The sequence below is a fragment of the Muscardinus avellanarius genome (genome assembly GCF_963383645.1).
Source record: "Muscardinus avellanarius genome assembly, chromosome: 10".
Taxonomy (NCBI): domain Eukaryota; kingdom Metazoa; phylum Chordata; class Mammalia; order Rodentia; family Gliridae; genus Muscardinus; species Muscardinus avellanarius.
This window is the reverse complement of record NC_137796.1, coordinates 91,194,210-91,212,516: the sequence shown is the minus strand read 5'-3', so window position 1 is coordinate 91,212,516 and position 18,307 is coordinate 91,194,210. Positions and strand designations below refer to the sequence as shown.

The 18,307-nt window shown below is 51.1% G+C and overlaps 1 protein-coding gene across 1 annotated transcript in view; it reads right to left on the bottom strand.

Annotated features, from left to right (window-relative positions):
- Positions 1-18,307, bottom strand: part of GTF3C1 (general transcription factor IIIC subunit 1) — a gene marked incomplete at both ends in the record, with an annotated part of 65,807 nt that overhangs the window by 15,596 nt on the left and 31,904 nt on the right. Inside the window, 14 exons of the mRNA XM_080703435.1 lie at positions 321-478; positions 1,980-2,165; positions 2,261-2,342; positions 2,766-2,901; positions 3,356-3,494; positions 6,188-6,365; positions 6,461-6,557; positions 7,199-7,296; positions 8,913-9,058; positions 9,300-9,566; positions 11,371-11,552; positions 12,324-12,427; positions 15,652-15,805; positions 16,823-16,956. Of these exons, the coding sequence (XP_080559561.1) occupies positions 321-478; positions 1,980-2,165; positions 2,261-2,342; positions 2,766-2,901; positions 3,356-3,494; positions 6,188-6,365; positions 6,461-6,557; positions 7,199-7,296; positions 8,913-9,058; positions 9,300-9,566; positions 11,371-11,552; positions 12,324-12,427; positions 15,652-15,805; positions 16,823-16,956 (2,061 nt within the window). The remainder of the gene's footprint in view (positions 1-320; positions 479-1,979; positions 2,166-2,260; positions 2,343-2,765; positions 2,902-3,355; positions 3,495-6,187; positions 6,366-6,460; positions 6,558-7,198; positions 7,297-8,912; positions 9,059-9,299; positions 9,567-11,370; positions 11,553-12,323; positions 12,428-15,651; positions 15,806-16,822; positions 16,957-18,307) is intronic.

Genomic DNA, 18,307 nt, shown 5'->3' with positions numbered 1-18,307 from the left:
GTAGGATCATGAAAGCTTACCTAGAGACAGTAAACATTACTCAAAGAAAAACAGAATCTTTGGGCAAAGGTGGGAGGAGCGAAGCAAGGAAGGCTGGGCTCCTGGTGGAGTGAGAAACAGCTCTAAGTATTTTGCCTGAAGCTAGGCAAAAAGGTATATGTATCTAGCCAAAGGCTGGAAAGAAACAGGTGAACGTGGGAATGGTATTAACCTGTAGCATTAGGGGCAACTGCATTTCCCAGGAGCCTAGAGGCTCAGACAGTAGGGAGAGAGACTGGGGATGTGGGGGCGGCATAGCAGCAGCTGGGGAGGGTGAATACCTTGGCGTTGAGGACGTTGCTGGCAATTCTGCACAGCATGAGCAGCCCGTCCTCCTGCGTGGACCAGGAGACGCGCAGCCGGGTCATCCTCCGCAGGGCGCTCTGGTCAGCCTCATCGTGGTAACGCAGCCTTTTGCTTTTTACTTCAGGGTGCTCCCCTAGAAAGAGCAGGGGAGAAGAGAGGGACCCTCCAACAACTGGCTTGGGCTGTCACTGCGCAGGGGAAGGGCCCCTGCCGAGCGGGTAAGAGCTGACCAAGCCGATCAGGTCTCAGAGTCTCACTGCCCAATGTCACACAAAGGAACGACAAAGACTCAGCCCCCGCCAACGGCATGCTCCCCCTGCTGCATTTTACTTGGGTTCAATTTTACGGTGATAGGCTGGGCGGTCAGATCATAGCCTATGGTCAGTTATCTGCCATCTCCAATCACTGCCACCGTGAGGCAGGCTAAGTACTTTGATAATGCTTTATACAGGTGCTTTCAGAGCACACTCGGTGATTTTGCCAAATAACCAGGACACCATGCAGCTGCTGGACACCTCCGCTCCTGTGTGACCTCAGGGGTGTGGCTAAACACGTGTGCACTACGGGGAATGCTCCAGGGCCATCTAGAGGGCTGAATGAGAGTGGACAGAACACCTAGCACCGCGCCCAGCATGCAGAAGCTATTAAATAAACAGCAGCGGCGGATAATTGGATAGCACGATAGAAGAGTCACCATCTGCCAAGCACTGGTTTAAGCTTCACTCATGTATCAACCTAGAGTAGTACTGCACAACAACCTTACGAGGGATATAATTAGTATTGCCACTCCAACGTGCCCAAGTCACAAGGCGTCGTCAGGAGCAGGCATGGGAACCGTGCCTGAGCTCTCAGCCGTGAGGCTTTCCAAGGTCTCTGGCCCTTGGGAGCTACTAGCAGCACTTTTGCCAGGCAGACACCATATGCTGCTGCCAATTCCAAGAGACTGCTGCTTTAGTGTCTTCCAAACGAAGGCAGAAGAAAAGTGCACGCAGAAACCTGGCTTCAAGGGGCACCTCCGCCACGTTTTGCCTGGCGGTAAATTCTGATCTTTGAGCTAAACCGGCCTGAAGGGGACCACTTTGATGGATGGAAGGCTATTAATTAGAAACACTAGTCAAACCACTAAAAGCAGGTACCTGTTTAAACATTCTATTTTCTGAGTTGTTATTCAAAACTTGAATCACTTAAGTGATTAAAAAAGTAAGACTCCGGCCTCCTTATCACCCTCTTTCTTCTTCGATAAAAAACACTGCTCAGGTGAGGACCCAAAAGAGGCAACTCACGGCCGCGCAGCCGCAGCAGCTCTGAAGGGCTCTGCAGCTCCATAACTCCCAGCCCCCATCAGAACCCAGCCTGGCTTTCATCTTTGGCCTGATTAGCATAAATGCAGGTATTCAAAGGGAAACCAAGAGGAGAACAGGATTTGGGCTGGTTACCATGAGAATTCTGCTAGAAGGTTTTTTCAGTTGAGATGAAACTAGAAATTTGAACTAAGGTAGTTATTACAGAGAAAGGCCAAGAAACAGTGGAAGCCTGCATTGGAGGGTGGAGCCCAGCCCGTCGAGATAGACCTCCACACATCTCAGACAGATGTACAGACAAGTCCCAGGATGTGCAAATGACCCTCTCGGAACCTTTTTTCTTTCTCTTGATCTTCTTTCCAGGTTCCTTCTTCAGGCGCTTCCGTTTCTGGCTTCTCCCACCCCTCACTCTCCGGCTCCTGCCAAGAGTGGGCTCCCGTTCGACTTCGAGCTGCTCTTCCCTGTCGGCACAAGGCTCGGAGCCTCCTCTCGCTTCTCCCCAGAGAGCCAATCTGCTTCCTAGAAGTAATCAGAGGAGACAAATCTCAGGACCAGCTCTGTAAAGGTCAAACAGAACACACGGTTATTTTGGCGTGGATCCCCAGCACAAGTACCTCCAGCGCCAAGTGGCATCGGGCGCTTGGACAGAAACGTCTGGAGCCTCACTGTGAGGCCGTTCTCTGCAGTGATGTTCTCCTGAAAGACAAGTGCAGGCCTGGAGTGAGGAGAGCTCTGATGGGTCCCAGGAGGCCAGGGCAGCCAAAGCGCTGAGACGCAGGCTGAAGAAGCCACGGGACTGCCATCCCAGTCCAGACAACCTATCCCTGCCTGGGGGAAGATTGTGCCACCCAAACTTTCTGTTCTTTCTTTAAAATACCTGTCCATATCACAGAGTAAGCCAAAATCCATTAGGAAAAAGAACAAAAGACCAGGCAGATATTTAAGGGGTGCCCAATCTACTCTCAACAAAATGCAAATAAAAATTGGGGTCTCTGGTCAACTTTGGTTATACTAGCTCCTAAGTCGTGACCAGGGAAGGGACAGGATGGTAAGTAGTGACCACAGCCCCAGAAGGGCTCTGGTCTTGTACTGATGTCCCCTGTGACCCTGGGAACCCACCTTTCTGGCTTTGTTGATAATATAGCTGGTCCAGATCCAGTTGCGTTTCAGGTGTGCGTAGAAACTAGAATCAAGGCCAGCAGCTCCCAGCCCATCTCCAGGGATCAGGCCTTCATCCACGACCTCACGGCTCCCCCTAAGGAGACAGGGACAGCCCTCCTTGGGAAACGAATAAAGAACCATGGAGTATGTGTGTGTGTGTGTGTGTGTATGTGTGTGTGTGTGTGTGGGGGGGTTATCCAATGTTTTCCTTCCCAGAAAAATATCCATTAGATAGAAGTGAAGAATTGAGAGTCCTAGTGTTAGTAGGTGGCTACTTTTTCAAAAGTCAAAAAATCTAGATTTTAGTGTAAAATTCCAAACTTCAGAATTTTGACAATTGATAGAATTCTTAAATAACAATGCATGGGCTAAATAAAGTATATCTAAAGGTGAGATGTGGCCCACGGCTGCTGCTCCTCTGACTTTGCACTAGGACGTGGGCCCCTCAGGTCTGCTGTCCTTGGCCAGCCAGGGAAGAACTGGGGCAGCCCTGCCCTGGGCCTGGCCTGCACCCAGGGCCGGCCACGGAGGCGGGGCGGCGGACGCACGTGGTGTACTCCAGCATGGCACACTTGCGCTCCAGGTTGTGCTTGTCGATGGCGCTCTCCTGCTCCTTCTGCAGAGTGCCCTCCTTGTCACCACTCTGGTTTGGGTTGCTCTTTTGGGAACACGGGCAGCGCACCACACCTAGAAAACCAAACACGAGCTCACTGACCCCAGCTTCCCACTGAGGCGCTGATACCCAGCTAGTGAGAGAGGAGGGGCTGCCCGGTCTCATGGACATGCTCCCCTCACCAGGGGAAGGGGTCTGAAATTGGGACAACCTCTTCATACTGTATGCAGTATAAATGGGAGTGAGAGAGAGCAGAGGAAGAGGGTTAATATGCTGCTGGGTGGACCTTGGAAGAGGATCTCTAGTAGATGGAACACATTAAGGACAGAGACGGACAGGCAACCAGAAGAAAACAGAGGGATCCTTCCTGCTGGAGGGATCCCAGAATGGGCAGGGCCCTGGAGCTGCTGTGGACCAGCACGGCACTGGTGGTAGTCAGGGCCCAGAGAGGTCTGGCAGAGAGCTGAGAGAGAGTCAGTTTCTCTGGCTCTCAATGGCTCCAGCAGCACCCACGTCTCCAAAGGGCTTAAGAGGTGCACTAACATAGCTGAAAATTATTTTCAGTCATTTCACATAAAGAAAACTACATTTCTTGTAAGATAACCGAAAATATAAGTAAGCTGTGAGCTTGAGTAGGGAAAGGAAGGTTACAGTCATGTGCATGTTGTTGGAGACACTCTGAAATGCCGATGATGATCATGGCTTCCTGGCATGGCTGGTGGAAATGGGGCAGTGAGGTTCTCAAAGGAGAGATGAAGAATATCTATCATCCATCAATCTAGAACCCTGGGCCATTCTACAGCTGACCTACCCCTCAGCCCTATTTTATTCTTAAGCATTGTTTCACTAAGTTGCTGAAGCTGGTCTCAAACCTGTGATCCTCCTGTCTCAGTCTCATTACAAGCATGCGCCACCACGCCTGGCTTAAATTTCTCAATTTAGAAATGAAGAAACAGGCTCTGGGAGTTATAAAGAGTCTGCCGGAGGCTGCTATCCACTTGATGTACAGGTGGAAGGAGGAGTTTTCAGGCAATGCTTCTCCTGTGCAAATCAGTTGCCCCGCCACATAGCTGTGAAAAATGCATCATCTCTGGGCGGAACCCATAATCAGCATTTTACCGAGCGCCTTGGTGAGTCTGTGCATACACCTGCATTACAGCATGATTATGTCTATTATAAGACCCCCCCAACGTGGGGCAGAGCCTCCTCAAATGTTTGCTGAGTGAAGGGACAATCAATGCCTGATTAACCAACACAATAAGCTGCTCGTGCGTCTCTGCTCACGAGCACCCAAGGCAAGGAAATTCACCAATTGTCAGGCCTCAAAATTTTTGAAGCAAATTATGTGCTGGTCCACAAATTTTTATCTAGATATAAAATACAGGGGAATTAGGGCATTTTAATGTCTAAAATGGTATGAGTATAGCTTAATCCTAAATGTCAAAGGGCTCTATGAAACAAATGGTACTAAAATTTGTCCAAACCCTTTAAAGTTTCTCAGTACAGGGTGCATCACATTAAATAATCCTATCAAATAAACATGCAGTCCCTGATTTGCAAAAACAAGTGTAACGCCAGTTTTTTAGCTCTGTGATGGGAGGAATTAAATATGATTCTTCTTCCAGGTGCAAATGGAATGTGGGTCTATATTCTCCTGGTGAAGGTGGTAATAAGAGATCACACAAGAGGAGCGGCTTAGGACGAGCACCTTCCACTAAAAGATCACACAGGAGGAGTGGCTTAGGACGAGCACCTTCCACTAAAAGATCACACAGGAGGAGTGGCTTAGGAAGAGCACCTTCCACAATCCTGCTTTCTTTCTATCCATAGGTGTCAACTGGGACCAGGCATTCTGGGATTCACAGACTAGAATAAGGTGACAAGATGCTGGACAGGCTTTCTTAGAATGGATACTTGAAGCAGGAGGGGCCTCTGTGAGGCCAGAGTGAAGGGACGCTTTCCAGGAGAGGGAAGTGACAAAGCAAGTACCTGCCCCTTGCCCGGCGCAGCCACCCCAGCAGCAAGCCTGGCCAGGTCTTCCTCCACAGCACTTGCAGGCCTGTCCCCTCCCTCTTCACTGTCAACAGCACATTTCTTTTGGCCATGAGTTACAGCCCCTTACTGACTCCCACTCTGATCATCAGTCCCCTCTAGGTGGCAGCCCGGATGAGCTTGTCCGTGAGCTGTCTTGGTCCTCCTTGCTCACAGCTACTCATGCCTTCACAAGGCTCTTCAAATGTTGAGGCTCAACATGCCAGCCTTTTCTCCCCACGGGCCTCTCACATGCATTCCCCCTGCCTGGCACACCCTTCCCCAGCCCTGGGTGGGGCAGGCTCAGCCTCACCAGCAGGGCTCAAAGACGATCTTGGAAAGCTCCTCTGGAGCAGCCATCCACCCCATGGCATCCATTGCACTGTGGGGCTCTCAGTGAGCTATGCCTCCTCTGCGCTAGAACTGTGTCATGAGGGGACACGCTGGTCTCATCACCATGTGCCTACGCACAGGAAGTGACACGTAGCGGGTGCTAAGTAAATACTCAGCAAGCATCTGAGTGAAGACAACATGCTTGGGCTCAGCTGTGTGGGGGAACAGGAGTCTTCTCACGTCAAGGCCTACCGTTCTTCTTTCTAAGGGAGCCCCAGGGACATTCCAGGCCTAAGTGAGCAGTCTGAAACCACTGGGCTGTGTGACTTCTGTCTTCTTTTAGCTATAAATCTTGCTGATTACACACAGAAGAGAACAGTAGGAACAGCAGGGCACACAGTACCTAGTGGGGTGTTGAGGCAGACACACTGCAGGTCAAACCAGTAGTTTTCCACATCCTGCATTGAGTTCAGGACATAGAGTCGCCTTTCGAAGGGCCGGCTGCTGTGGGCAAGGTTGTAATGGGGGTCGCAGATGGTGGTATCAATAATGACTGCATTCTTCTTCAAGTATATAAAGACCTGCAGGAGACCCATAATAGGGAGAGAAGGACAAATGGGGTCAGCATCAGGGCTGGCTATTTGGGGACCCCTTTGTTTGAGCTTGAAGATGTTACCTGGTCTTTATCTTGAAACTTCTCTGTTGGACCAAACTGCAGCAGCCCCATGTAGCACAACCTCTGAAGGTTCTCTATCACCGAAAAAATGTATCTCCTGGAACAGAGGGGCACAAGTTCCCATCACACCGCACATGCCACTCTCCTCTTCCCTCTTCTAATTGGGGCACCTGGAGGACCTGCCTCTGGCCTGCACTGCACCGAGGCCCAGACCCACCTTCCTAAGCCCCACTAGGGCTGATCCCACACATGGAATATGATTTGGAAAATAAATGAAACAAAATAGAACAAAAATCAACACTTCAATAAATGCAGTCCTTAGCAGCAGATTTTACTTATGACTTAAAAAAAAGCAATAGAGCTGGGCGTGGTGGCGCATGCTTGTAATTCCAGCATTTGGGAGGGGGAGACAGGAGGACTGCAGTTAATGGACAGTCTCAGCTACTTAGTTGAGACAAAAAAATAAAAAGACTAAAAAGTAGGGATGGGGGGGGGGTGTAGCTTGGAGGTAGAATGCCCCTGGGTCCATTCCCAGTACCGCAAAACAAACAAACAAACAAACAAATAAATAAATGAAATAAAGTAATAAAATGTGCTAGCTCATAAAATCCTTGAGGATGTACATCCTAGAAAGCAGACACCTTCTCCTCTTCCTGGAGCAGGAACGCTCGGAGTCCCACCTGGCAGGAGCTGCTGCAGGCCTGATGCAGCTTCAGGGATCAGGTTCTAGAGCCTCACCTCTTGTACAGGAGCTGCTGCCGGATGGGCCTGGGGAGGAACCGGATCAGTGTGTGCTTCTTCAGAGGGTCATTCAGGTAATCCTCAAGGTTTTCCACCTAGAGAGGCCATTTGCACATTCAGCTCAGCCAGAAGCCAGGTGAACTGCACAACTTGAGAAAATGCCCACCGCCATTACCTGCTGTACCTCTGCCCTGGGTCGCCACACTGCCAACCCCATCCACTGGGGCAACACACAAGTGCCTGTGTGCTGCGGTGGGTGCATTACTAAAACCCTGCCAGGAGGCAATGTAAAAACATAGACACGTATGTGTACAAGATGAAGAACACTAATTCCCTCTGAGGCTGGTCAGTCTACTTCTATCCATACTCTTTGTGGAGCTGCCCACATATATGTTCACCAAAAACTATTCATCAACATGTCATTTAAAAGAGCAAGAAATTGCCGGCTGTGGTGGCGCACGCTTGTAATCCCAGCATTCGGGAGGCTGAGACGGGAGGATCGCGGTTAGTGGACAACCTCAGCTACTTAGTGAGGCCCTTTGCAACTCAGTGAGACCCGGTTTCAAAATAAAGAATAAAAAATTGGGGCAGGGGGTGTAGCTCAGAGGTCAAATGCCTCTGGGTTCCAGCCCCAGACCCGCAAAAAAAAAAAAAAAAAAAGCAAGAAATTGGAATTGGAATTTAAGTGTCCAAAAATAGAAAATACTATTGGTTTAATACAGTACATATATAAAAAATTATGAATCTATCAAGTTAAGAAACTTAATAATGTAGAAAATATATATTGTTCAGTGGAAAAAAAAGTAATTAAAAGAGAATATAATCTCGCCAGGTGTAGTGGCGCATGCTTATAATCCCAGTACCTGGGAGGCTGAGACAGGAAGATCTACTTGTAAGTAGAATGCCCCTGGGTTCTAACCCTAGTACTGCCAAAAAAAAAAAAAAAAAAAGAGAGAGAAAGAGAGAGAGAGAGAATATAATATCAATTTCATTTTTAATAAAGAGGATTTTACATGGTGGCACACGCTTGTAATCCCAGTATTCGGGAGGTGGAGACCAAAGGACTGCAGTTTGCGGACAGCCTCAACTACTTAGCAAGGCCCTTTGCAACTCAGTGAGACCAGTTTCAAAATAAATAATAAAAAATAGGGCAGGGGGTATAGCTCGGAAGTCGAATGGGGGTTCCAGCCCCAGACCCGCAAAAAAAAAAAGACTCAAAAAAATATGGCTGGGGGTGTAGCTCAGAGGTACAATGCCCCTGGGTTCCATCCCCAGTACCACAAAAATAAAAAGAAGGATTTTACACATACACACACACACACACCATAGTAAAAAAGATTTGAAGCGAATGTGCCAAAACAGTGATATTTTTCTCTTTGTGATAAGGTTATGGGTAATTTCTCTTTTCTACCTTTTCTATATTAACCAAATTTCTAAAATCAGTATATATTACCATTGAACCAGAACTATTTGTCTTTCTACTTCCTGCCTTCCCCTACTTCTCACACTCTCCTTCCAAGGACAGAACTATCTAGAACAAGTCTTTGAATCTAACCTAGAAGAACACATTTTTGAAGTATTTCCCTCTGCTATCCTTCCTTCAGCCCACCCCCGTGTATCCGGGCAACTCTACGTACTCTTCCCTGATGGGGTGGGTACAGGCCCCGCAGGCCCGGGCCCGGGGTTGCAGTGGCCCCAGAATCCCCAGTACCTTGTAGCTGACTTGTACAATCTGGACAAAGATGGAGAGGGGCAGGCAGAGGAGAATGTCGCTGACAAGAGCCCAGCCAAAGCCGAAGTCTCGGTGGATCGGGATGGGAGGGATGTATCGCATCCACGAGGCATCATCCACATACACTAGGAAAAAATCTGGAGTCACTGCCAGAGGATGGCACCCCCGTCACGATGGTCCCCTCACCACCAACTTGGACAAGACCCTACTTATCAAGCAGGCAGGAGGAGGAGGCAAGAGGCCTGGGGATTGGGAAGTCTGGACTGTGTCTTCATTTCAACCAGAGGATGGTGTGGCGACACCTGTCAGGTGGTTTCTCTGGTCCGCGTGGCCATCCTGCCCCGAGTAGGGATGGTGGCACCTCACCTGTCTCTGTGGAGAGCTCCACCTCGGCCTCCCAGGTGACGTATTCTTGGCTGTCTTTGGCTGGACCTTCAGAGGAGGCCTCTGCGTCACTTCCCGAGAAGAAGGGGTGGGCTGTTGACCTCCCCACTCTCCTCTCAGTCGTAATGACAGGCTTCTCCAAAGTGTCACTGGCAGGGTGCCCGTAGATCAGGTACCACAGGAACATGTGGACCACCCGCAGGCGAGGCATTTTGGGCAGAAACCCTAGTGAACGTCCAAGTCCAGGAACTGGAGCAAGAAAGGGGGCAGGCAGTGTGTAAGGAATCCGAATTCAGTTCAGCTCACCCTAAGGCTACTGAGTGCACGATATCCAGGAGCCAGGGAGATGGCAAGTATCTTCAGAAGTCACTTTCAAGTGGGCAATGACAAAAACAGCAACACCTAAAACAGCACACCTGCTGGAAATAGCTGGGGCAGGACATGAGGAAAGGCTGGGAGGGTGGCTGAGACGGGCCGGGAAAGGCGCCCTTGGGAGAGAACTGGGGAATGAAGCCCCGTAGCTGGTGAGGGATGAGCTGTGCATCCGTGCAATGGGAGGCACCAGAGCTGGGTGTGTTCCTGGCCATCTGAAGGAGAATAGGAGGCCAGAGTGGCAGGACAGAGGCAAGAAGGGAGGCAAGCACCGGAGGTGCAGTGACGTGAGATGGAGGAGGCGCCACCACAAAGGCCCCAGGTAAGAACTTCTGGCTCTCTGGGGCCTGCGCCAAATATTCCAGAATCTCTGCTCTTTTAAAATAGCTTATTTCAGCCGGGCGTGGTGGCACACACTTGTAATCCCTGCGCTTGGGAGGCAGAGACAGGAGGATCGCGCAGGTTCGAAGCCAGTCATGCTGGCTTAAGAGACCCTGTTTCCAAAAAAAAGGGAAAAAAAAAAATATATATATATATATATAAAATAGGTCTGGGAGTGTAGCCCGGAGGTAGAAGGGCTTCCAGGAACCCCAGTACCCCCCCCCACACACACACACACAAAAGCTTATTTCTGGCCGGGCGTGGTGGCGCATGCTTGTAATCCCAGCATTTGGGAGGCGGAGACAGGAGGATCGCGGTTTGTGGGCAGCCGCAGCTGCTTAGTGAGGCTCTTTTGAGACTCAGTGAGACCTTGTTTCAAATTAAAAAATAAAAAATAGGGGTGGGGGTGTAGCTCAAAGGTAGAATACCCCTGGGTTCCATCCCCAGTACTGCAAAAAGAAAAACAAACAAAAAAATAGCTTATTTCTTTGCTGATTCAAAGCAGCTGTTCTCTGGCTTTCCCTGGTGATAGAGGACAGGTGTGGGCCAGGGAGAGAGATCAGGGCAGACAGAGCAGATCACACACTCCCTGCCTCTGGCTCCTTGAGCAGGCATAGTGTTCACCTCGTCTCCCTTTCCAGCCATGAGAGTGGAGGCCACACTCTGCGACTGGTGCCCCAGAAGGGAGAGTCACACCAGCTGCCTCTTCTGCCTGGAATCGGGCTGCTGTCTTCCACACCAGACACTGCCTGTGATGGTTGGTACCCTGGCAGGCCAGCTTGTCCCCCGCTTCCTGCTCCCCATGCACACCGTGACCGGGGAGGAAGCCTCACTTCCTGACTTGAGTCCCGGCCACCTGCCCTTGCTCCGTGAAAGTTTACACCGGAGTGGCTCAGGGGAGTGAGGGAGGCGGCAGTGCTGTCAAAGACCAGAGTCCAGGAAAACTACAGTGCTCAATGACCAGGGAGATTTTCTGTGGCTTACAGAATGTGCCAGCCCAAGGATATTCAGCAGAAGGAATTAAGATCTGTGAATAACTCATGTTGGGATCTACCATAATTCCACCTGAGCCTCTCAACACCCTTGGGAGGTATGCTGGGCACGAATCATCTCTATACTGCAGAAAGGGAAAAGGAGGCCAGCAGAAACTCTGTGCCTAGCCCACCATGACCCAGCCAGTAACCCAGACCCCGTTCACCTGTCTGTGGCCCAGGCGCAAATGCAGGAGCAACATCAGGGCATGCAGCGCCATGCAAACGACAAGTGAGGTACTCAAACAGGGAGGAAGAGCGCCTTTTACCTACGACAGGGTGGTAATTTTTCAGTGGGGTTATGCCCATTTTCTCCTCGCTTTTCTTCCCCCGTGCACTCTCTGGCTTGGAGGAAGACGGGTCGGAGTCTCCAGATCCACTCGGGCCCTCCTTCTCCTGACTTTCTTCTTCCACCTCCTCTGGGGGTGCTGGAGCCTGGGCAACTCTAATCCTGTGGTCCAAATACAAGGCACACTAAAACACTGGGAAAACCAAGGAATAGGAGCAAAGACAGGGGATGCCCACGAGTCGGCTGAAGGTGCTGGGTCTGAGGGAGGTCCAACGCAACTGCTCACAGGGTAGATGTGTCAAAATAAAGCGAATGAAGCGTGTGTCAGTCACTAAGACAGAAGCAGTAGGGACAGGGGGAGAGCCTGAAGAGGGCACTTCCTTGACAGGGCAGCTATAGCCTTGTGAAAAGGGGTGTCTGATGTGCTAAGCCTGCTTATACTTTCATAGATGCCAGCAATCAGGAAACTGAAGAGAAATTAGCTGGCAGCCAAACACACTAGCATCTGCAACCAGGCCAGCCCTCTACGTACCCAGGGCCCACCTCTAGTCTAGACCCAGCTGAGAGCGCTCTTCTACCGCCATGTTCCTCTCAGTTCATCAGGCAGTGTGCGAACTAAACAAGAGAAGACCTCGAGAGGGCAAGTGGAATCGTTTTGTGTCATTCTGAGCCCGATTTTCATACATCAGGGCCCAGGAGTGCTCTCTATAGATGCTGTCAATGGACTAGAACTCAGCACTGGGATTTTTTTGTCTTCTTCAAGAACCCAGAAATCAATCCTTGTTTAGACTTAGGGAGTCATGAACCACAAGCTGCAAACAGCGAGTTCACTGATCTCATGCCAGTGAACATAAAAGGCGCTGTGAAATTGCTTGCGGCGGGAACACGCTGGCGCCGGCCTCGCTGTGCATTCCTCTGGGCGCTGCCACTTGCCTATTCGCTGTGCTCGAGTTGGAGATCCGGAAGCGAACCTGCTCAATGGCACTTCTCACCAGGGGGTCATTTTGGTCCATGGACGGGTGCACAACCAGATCCACCTGCAAAGAGAGCTTGAGGTGTCCAAAGGGCAGGGGGGGCGTGGAGGGAGCCGCGGCTCCACAGGTTCCTCAGTGAACACGGCTGTCTTCTCCAAAAGATAAGTTGGAGACAAAAACAAAGCGTGTTGCTGACCAGTTGCTCTTACAGCTGCTGGCACTGAAACCCTCCAGAGACTAGGCAGCCAGCCCGGGCACGGCCATCACGAGGCAGTTCCTTAGCTGGCCCGTCCTAGCCCGCCGGTCCCTGCAACCTGGGGAGCTGCTCCCCACATCTGCTCCCCTATCTGACGACTTCCCAGCGCTGCTCGTGAGCCCTGAGGCTCCCTCCTGCACAAGGCAGGCTTTCATCGGTCTCCTGGGCTAAAAGCCGCCACAGGGCTCCTGCCCACACACTCCTAACAGACTGGCAGGGCATCTAGAGCTGCTTTGCTCCCCCACCTTCGCCCAGAAACGAAGGCAGGACCAGGAGGGGTACCATTTCACGAAAGGTATGGTGTGAACAAAGGAAAATGTGTGGCAGGACGACAAGCTTAGTGCCCAGCAGACAGAGGCGGAGTCAGGTGGGTGAGGAGGATAGCCTGGGCACCCGGCGGGCCAGGCTGCTGAGGTTTTAAATCTTTGTCATTGGCATGAGAAAGAAAAGCAGGATTTCTAAAAGTCAACCATGGCCAGTAGCTTTGTTCCAAAAAGGAGCTAAGACAAGCAGGGGAAGAGGGAACAGAAAGGAATAACTAAAAAGGGACTCTAAAAGGCCACACTTGAGCCGGGCGTGGTGGTACACAGTTATAATCCCAGTACTTGGGAGGCTGAGACAGGAGGATGACAAGGACAGCCTCAGCAAATAATGAGACTCTCAGCAACCTAGCAAGACCCTGTTTCAAAATTAAAAAAAAAAAAAAAAATAGGGCTGAGTGTATAGCTCTGAAGTAGAATGCCCCTGAGTTCAATTCCCAGTACTACACAAAAATAAATTAAAAAAAGAAAGGAAGGAAGGAAAGAAGGAAGGAAGAAAGAAGGCCACACTTGGCTTGGGTTTTCCTGCTCCTCGTTTGTAAAGTGGAGACATCCCACTCTGCCTTTGAACCATGATTTCTTTGGGGTGTTGTAAGACTCAAGTGGGATACAGTTAGGTGACATCTCAGAGAAGTTAGGAGCACAGAACAAATTGCAGCATCCCTAAGCTTCCCAGGTTCCGCAGCCAGCAAACTTCCCGAGAGCCTAGTGGTGAGTGCAGGTGCAGGAGCAGAGGGAAGGCTGGGCAGGTCGTGAACTCCGGCCGCTACTGCCTGGCCTGCTGGGAGACCACTGGGCACATGAGCTCCGGGTGCCAGAAAGCCCTGGCAAGAAACAAATCTGAACCCTCAACTCTATTTTTTTTGGTAGTGGGGACTGAACTCACGGGCGTTCTTCTTCCGAGCCAGACCCCCAGCCCTATTTTATTTTATTTTGCAACAGGTCTGGCTAAGTTGCTGAGGGTCTGGCTAAGTTGCTAAGACCAGCCTCAAACCTGTGATTCTCCTGTCTCATCTTCCCAAGTACTGGGATTACAGGTGTGTGCCACCATGCCCCACTGAACTCCAAACTTTAAACCTGGTCTAGAAGCACATGCATACACTATTGTGGCCCTTTCTAGCTGGAAGACAGGGTGCTACCCTGCAGCTTGAGGCACAGGCACTTTCATTTTTTAATCACCTTGCTCAACTGTTTCCCTTTGTCTCCCCAATCCCCACCTGCTCCTCTGGCACAGATTGGTAAAACAGTACCAAAGAGGCGCCAGAGACACAGATGATACCTAAGCCAGGAGGCCGCTCCCAGACTCTGACTTGGAGAGGTTTTCTTGCCCATGGTCACCTACAAGGCTACAAGTCCAAGAGCCCAGCTCTCTGGAGATCTACAGAGATCACAGGTGTTGCTGCTGATGGGCCAGGGCTCGTCACGTCCAGGATGGCAGGAGAGGGAGGGGACTGTCAATGGGACACCACTGTTTTATTTTAGAAAGTTGTATGGGAGGCAGTAGACACTATTTCTTCAACCAGTTTTTGTACTGTTGAAATTTTTCAAATTTCTCAAAGAAAAAGTGAGCCAGGTGGCATAGTGCATGCCTGTAATTCCAGTAACTTGGGAGGCTGAAGTGGGAGGATCACAAGTTCAAGGCCTTTCTAGGCAACTTAGTGGGACTTTGTCTCAAAATAAAAAATAAACAGGCCTGGGGATGCAACTCAGTGATAAAACGTCCCTGAGTTCATTCCCAGTACTTCAAAAATAAAAATATAAAGTAAGCTGGGCATGGTGGTACACGCTTGTAATCCTAGCATTTGGGAGGCTGAGACAGGAGGATCGTGGTTTGTGGACAGCCTCAGCTACTTAGTGAGGCCCTCTGCAACTCAGTGAGACCCTGTTTAAAAAAAAAGAATAAAAAAAAAAAATAGGGCTAGGGGTGTAGCTCGGAGGTAGAATACCCCTGGGTTCCACTCTCAGTACCATAAAAAAAAAAAAAAAAAAAAAAAGAGAGAGAGAGAGAGAGAGAGAAGTGACCTTGTTCACTTATTAAGGAAATAAAAAATACCAAAGCGGAGCTTTCTTAGGGCAGAGATGGAAAATACTGTCAAGAAAACGGTCAGGAAATTAAAAGTAACTGTCCCCCTAGCACCATTCCCTTACGGCCCAGCGCCCAGCCACCTCACCATAAATTTCTCTGGCCCTGAAAAATTTATGCTGTAGGATGTGTGCAAAGCCGCTGAGCTACAGTTGCTAAGGGAATGGCCCCAATCTTTAAATTTCACAGAAGCAGATAAATTGAGACAGAAGAGACGGATTGCTCCCCACTGGAAAGGCGGCGGTCCGTCCGAACTGAGTCGCTGCCGTCTTTCCCTGGGATATGTCTCCTCCCACCTTGTGGAAAGCATGCCTGCTGCTTCGTCTGAATGTGAGTGAGTCTCTCTAGCACTGCTCTGCTGAACTGCAACTGGCCCCTGCTCTCCCGCGCGATCCCAGGCTAGCTGCCGGCCAGCCCTCGCCCAGGCGCACGTGCTGCTCCAAGGCCCAGGCAAGCCCTTGCCCTTTCGCCTCCAGCTTTCACATCAATTAGGGATAAACCCTGCTCCCCAAACTCGGAGGCATAATGGGATATTCTGAGCCACTGATAACAGGACCAACCAAGGTACTAGGTAAGAAAAGGCCCCACAGCTTGAGGCGGCTCCAAGGGAGTCAGACCCCGCAGTTACCTTTTTCTTGATGCCATCTTGAATAACCGTGGTCCGATACAGCCTCAGGAGACCTTCCTCAGACAAGTTCTGCACCAAGCGGACAATAGACTTCTTACAGCACTTGGTGGACACCCCTTCTAGTTTCTCCTGGTCCATGATCATCTTCTGAATCCTGGGCGAGCACAAAGTAAGTGGTCCACAACAGGGAAGGCCGTTCTCAGTGACAACAGAGACATTGCTAACAGGACACAGGACCCAACAAAGGAGGGAAGAAGTCCAGGGGGCTTCCATCCACCCAGAAAGCCTGACTTCCTGGAATCCTCGAGATCAGCTCACTCTGCAGCAAGTGAGCTAGCTCAAGACGAGCCTCCAGCCACGGGGGCTCCAGAGAGACCACGGAGTGCCATGGTGGGTCCATCTTCATCATGTCTGCATGCTAACTGAACATCTGGCTAAGGAAGGTTCCAGTTTACCGCAGTCCCCTCGGATCCGAGCTTTTGTTATTCCACTTATGATACATCTCATGCTCTGGATCTTACTGAGTCACTATGGTGGCATTTCTAGACCACTGACTGCAGAATGGCCGGACCAAAAGGGCCACCAGCCAAACCCCTCACCGCACGGTGTATCTGCAGATGGCCCCTCCCCTGGCCCAGCCCTAGTGAGACAGAGCAGAGCCCACGTCCTTGACTGGAGGGGAAGGCTCCTTGTTGCCGAGTAGCTTTCTCACCGGGGGCCCCCAGGTGGTGATCGTGGGGGTTCCCAGGCCCCCCAGGCCCAAAGCTCAAAGCCTCTACTCCATCCCAACACCGAGGCTCTAACTGTGCTGATCTTTCTTCTATAAGAGACTCTGTAGGACAGAAGCACCATCAAGAGCTATGAACGGTGTGTATCTACTTTGTTGCCACTGCTTGCCTCAGTTTCCTCCTTTCTAATTATCTTCCAGGCCAGGAGAAAGGCCAAGGCTCACTGGCTGTGAAGTCTCCTCCTTGCTCAGTCTTTCTCCCCCTGCCTAGCATGCTGGTACTTGATGCCTATACTTCTTGAATGACCACCACAAGCTCTCAATCCTTTCCACCTCGGGAGCCCACACAGCAGAACAGCGACTCAGGGGCCTCCCGTGGCTAGTGGTGACTGACCCTAGGGAGATGCTGGTGTGGAACACAGGGGCAGACGTGAACCAGCTTACGTGAACAGGCTCTCGATCAGGCGGAGGTTGGTGACGGCTTCTATGATCAGATTCCTGCGCTTCAGGAGCCGGTAGGTTTTGTGAGGCTTGTCCTGTGGGCCATGCTTGCCAGCCCTCTGGGAACCGCCGCTCTCCTAGAGGACAAGGCACAGAGGCTCAGCAAGGGCGGGGCTGCAGTCTGCCTGTGGGCGCTCTCCCTCCTTCAGGAGTCGCCCCCATCATCCAGAAGGAAAACCAAGGAGCTAGCTCTCCTACAGGGACTCTGCTTCCCTGCCCTTTCAGTGATCTGAAACAGTGGAGCCACCTGCCAGCAGAGGACCCTGGACACTGTCCACTCAGCTGGTGTCAGAACGGGACGAAGAAGCGTCTGCCACCGCAATTCTGACAAGCAGAGAGCAGTCCCTTCGTGTTCACTGGCTCCCTGCAGCGGCAGGGAAGACAGCGTCCTCACCGTGACTGTCAGACTTTCACCATCTTGACAGCCCTATTACTGTGCTCCTCTCAAAAGAGACCAGGGCTCCATGAGGCTAGGGAATGTCCAGAGCCACAGAATGGAAATCTGTTCCAGATGGGGCTTCTGACTCCAACCTAGGGAGACTAAGAAGTCTCTCGGGAAATACTTGCAGGCAGGAGAGGCTTTGGGGTTCAAAGCAGGTTTCCCTAAGGTGAATTAGGATGAGTAAGAATGACAGATGGCAGGAGGGGAAGGGGAGTCGGCTTCCTCTTTTATCCTGGCCCAAAGGCCCCTTTCACTCTTAGCGCTTCTCCAATCTTCGAGGAGCTTTGCACCATCTGCCCTTGGATCAGACTACATTAAAGCCCGAATGTGAGCCCCGAATGGAGGGGAAGCCGAGCTCCACATGCCCAAGCAGGTCACTGGGCCCAAGTCAGCGCGAATGGCAGAGTGGGGGCACGTCTTGTGGCTTCAGAACAGCTGAGCACAGCTCTCTCCTTGCCCACCGTGGACTCTTAGTCCCTCTGTTCTTTCATGAAGGAAGAAGGGCCAGAGGGGGTAAGATTCCAGAATGTTCCAAAGTGTGACCCCTTACCTCCCTTGCAGTTCAGAGCGGACACTTTGAGGAAAGCCACGTGAGTGGATCGGCTGCTCTCCACGGGCTGCTGGAGAGCGTGCGCGCCACTAAGGGCCTCTAGCAAGCAGGGGCACCACTCTCCTCAGAAAGGCAAGAGGGACGTGCTGCTTCTGCTACTCTGAGAGCAAATTTCTACCAGAAAGAGCTAAGTGAGGAAGGAATATCAGGAATTCTAAGATGCAGAGGAAGCGCACGCTGGGGTCGCAGGACTGGTGAGAAGGGGTGTCGGGTGAGGAGGCAGGTAAAACCAGGGCGCCCTCCTGGGATCCACCACTAGAGACCTGGATTCCTCAACTGGCAACGGGACCCTCCATGACTCCCGAGAGCAAAGGTGTCAGCAATGAAAGAGGGCCGAAAAGGGCTAGAGACATCTACGCTGTGCCATATCGCTTCC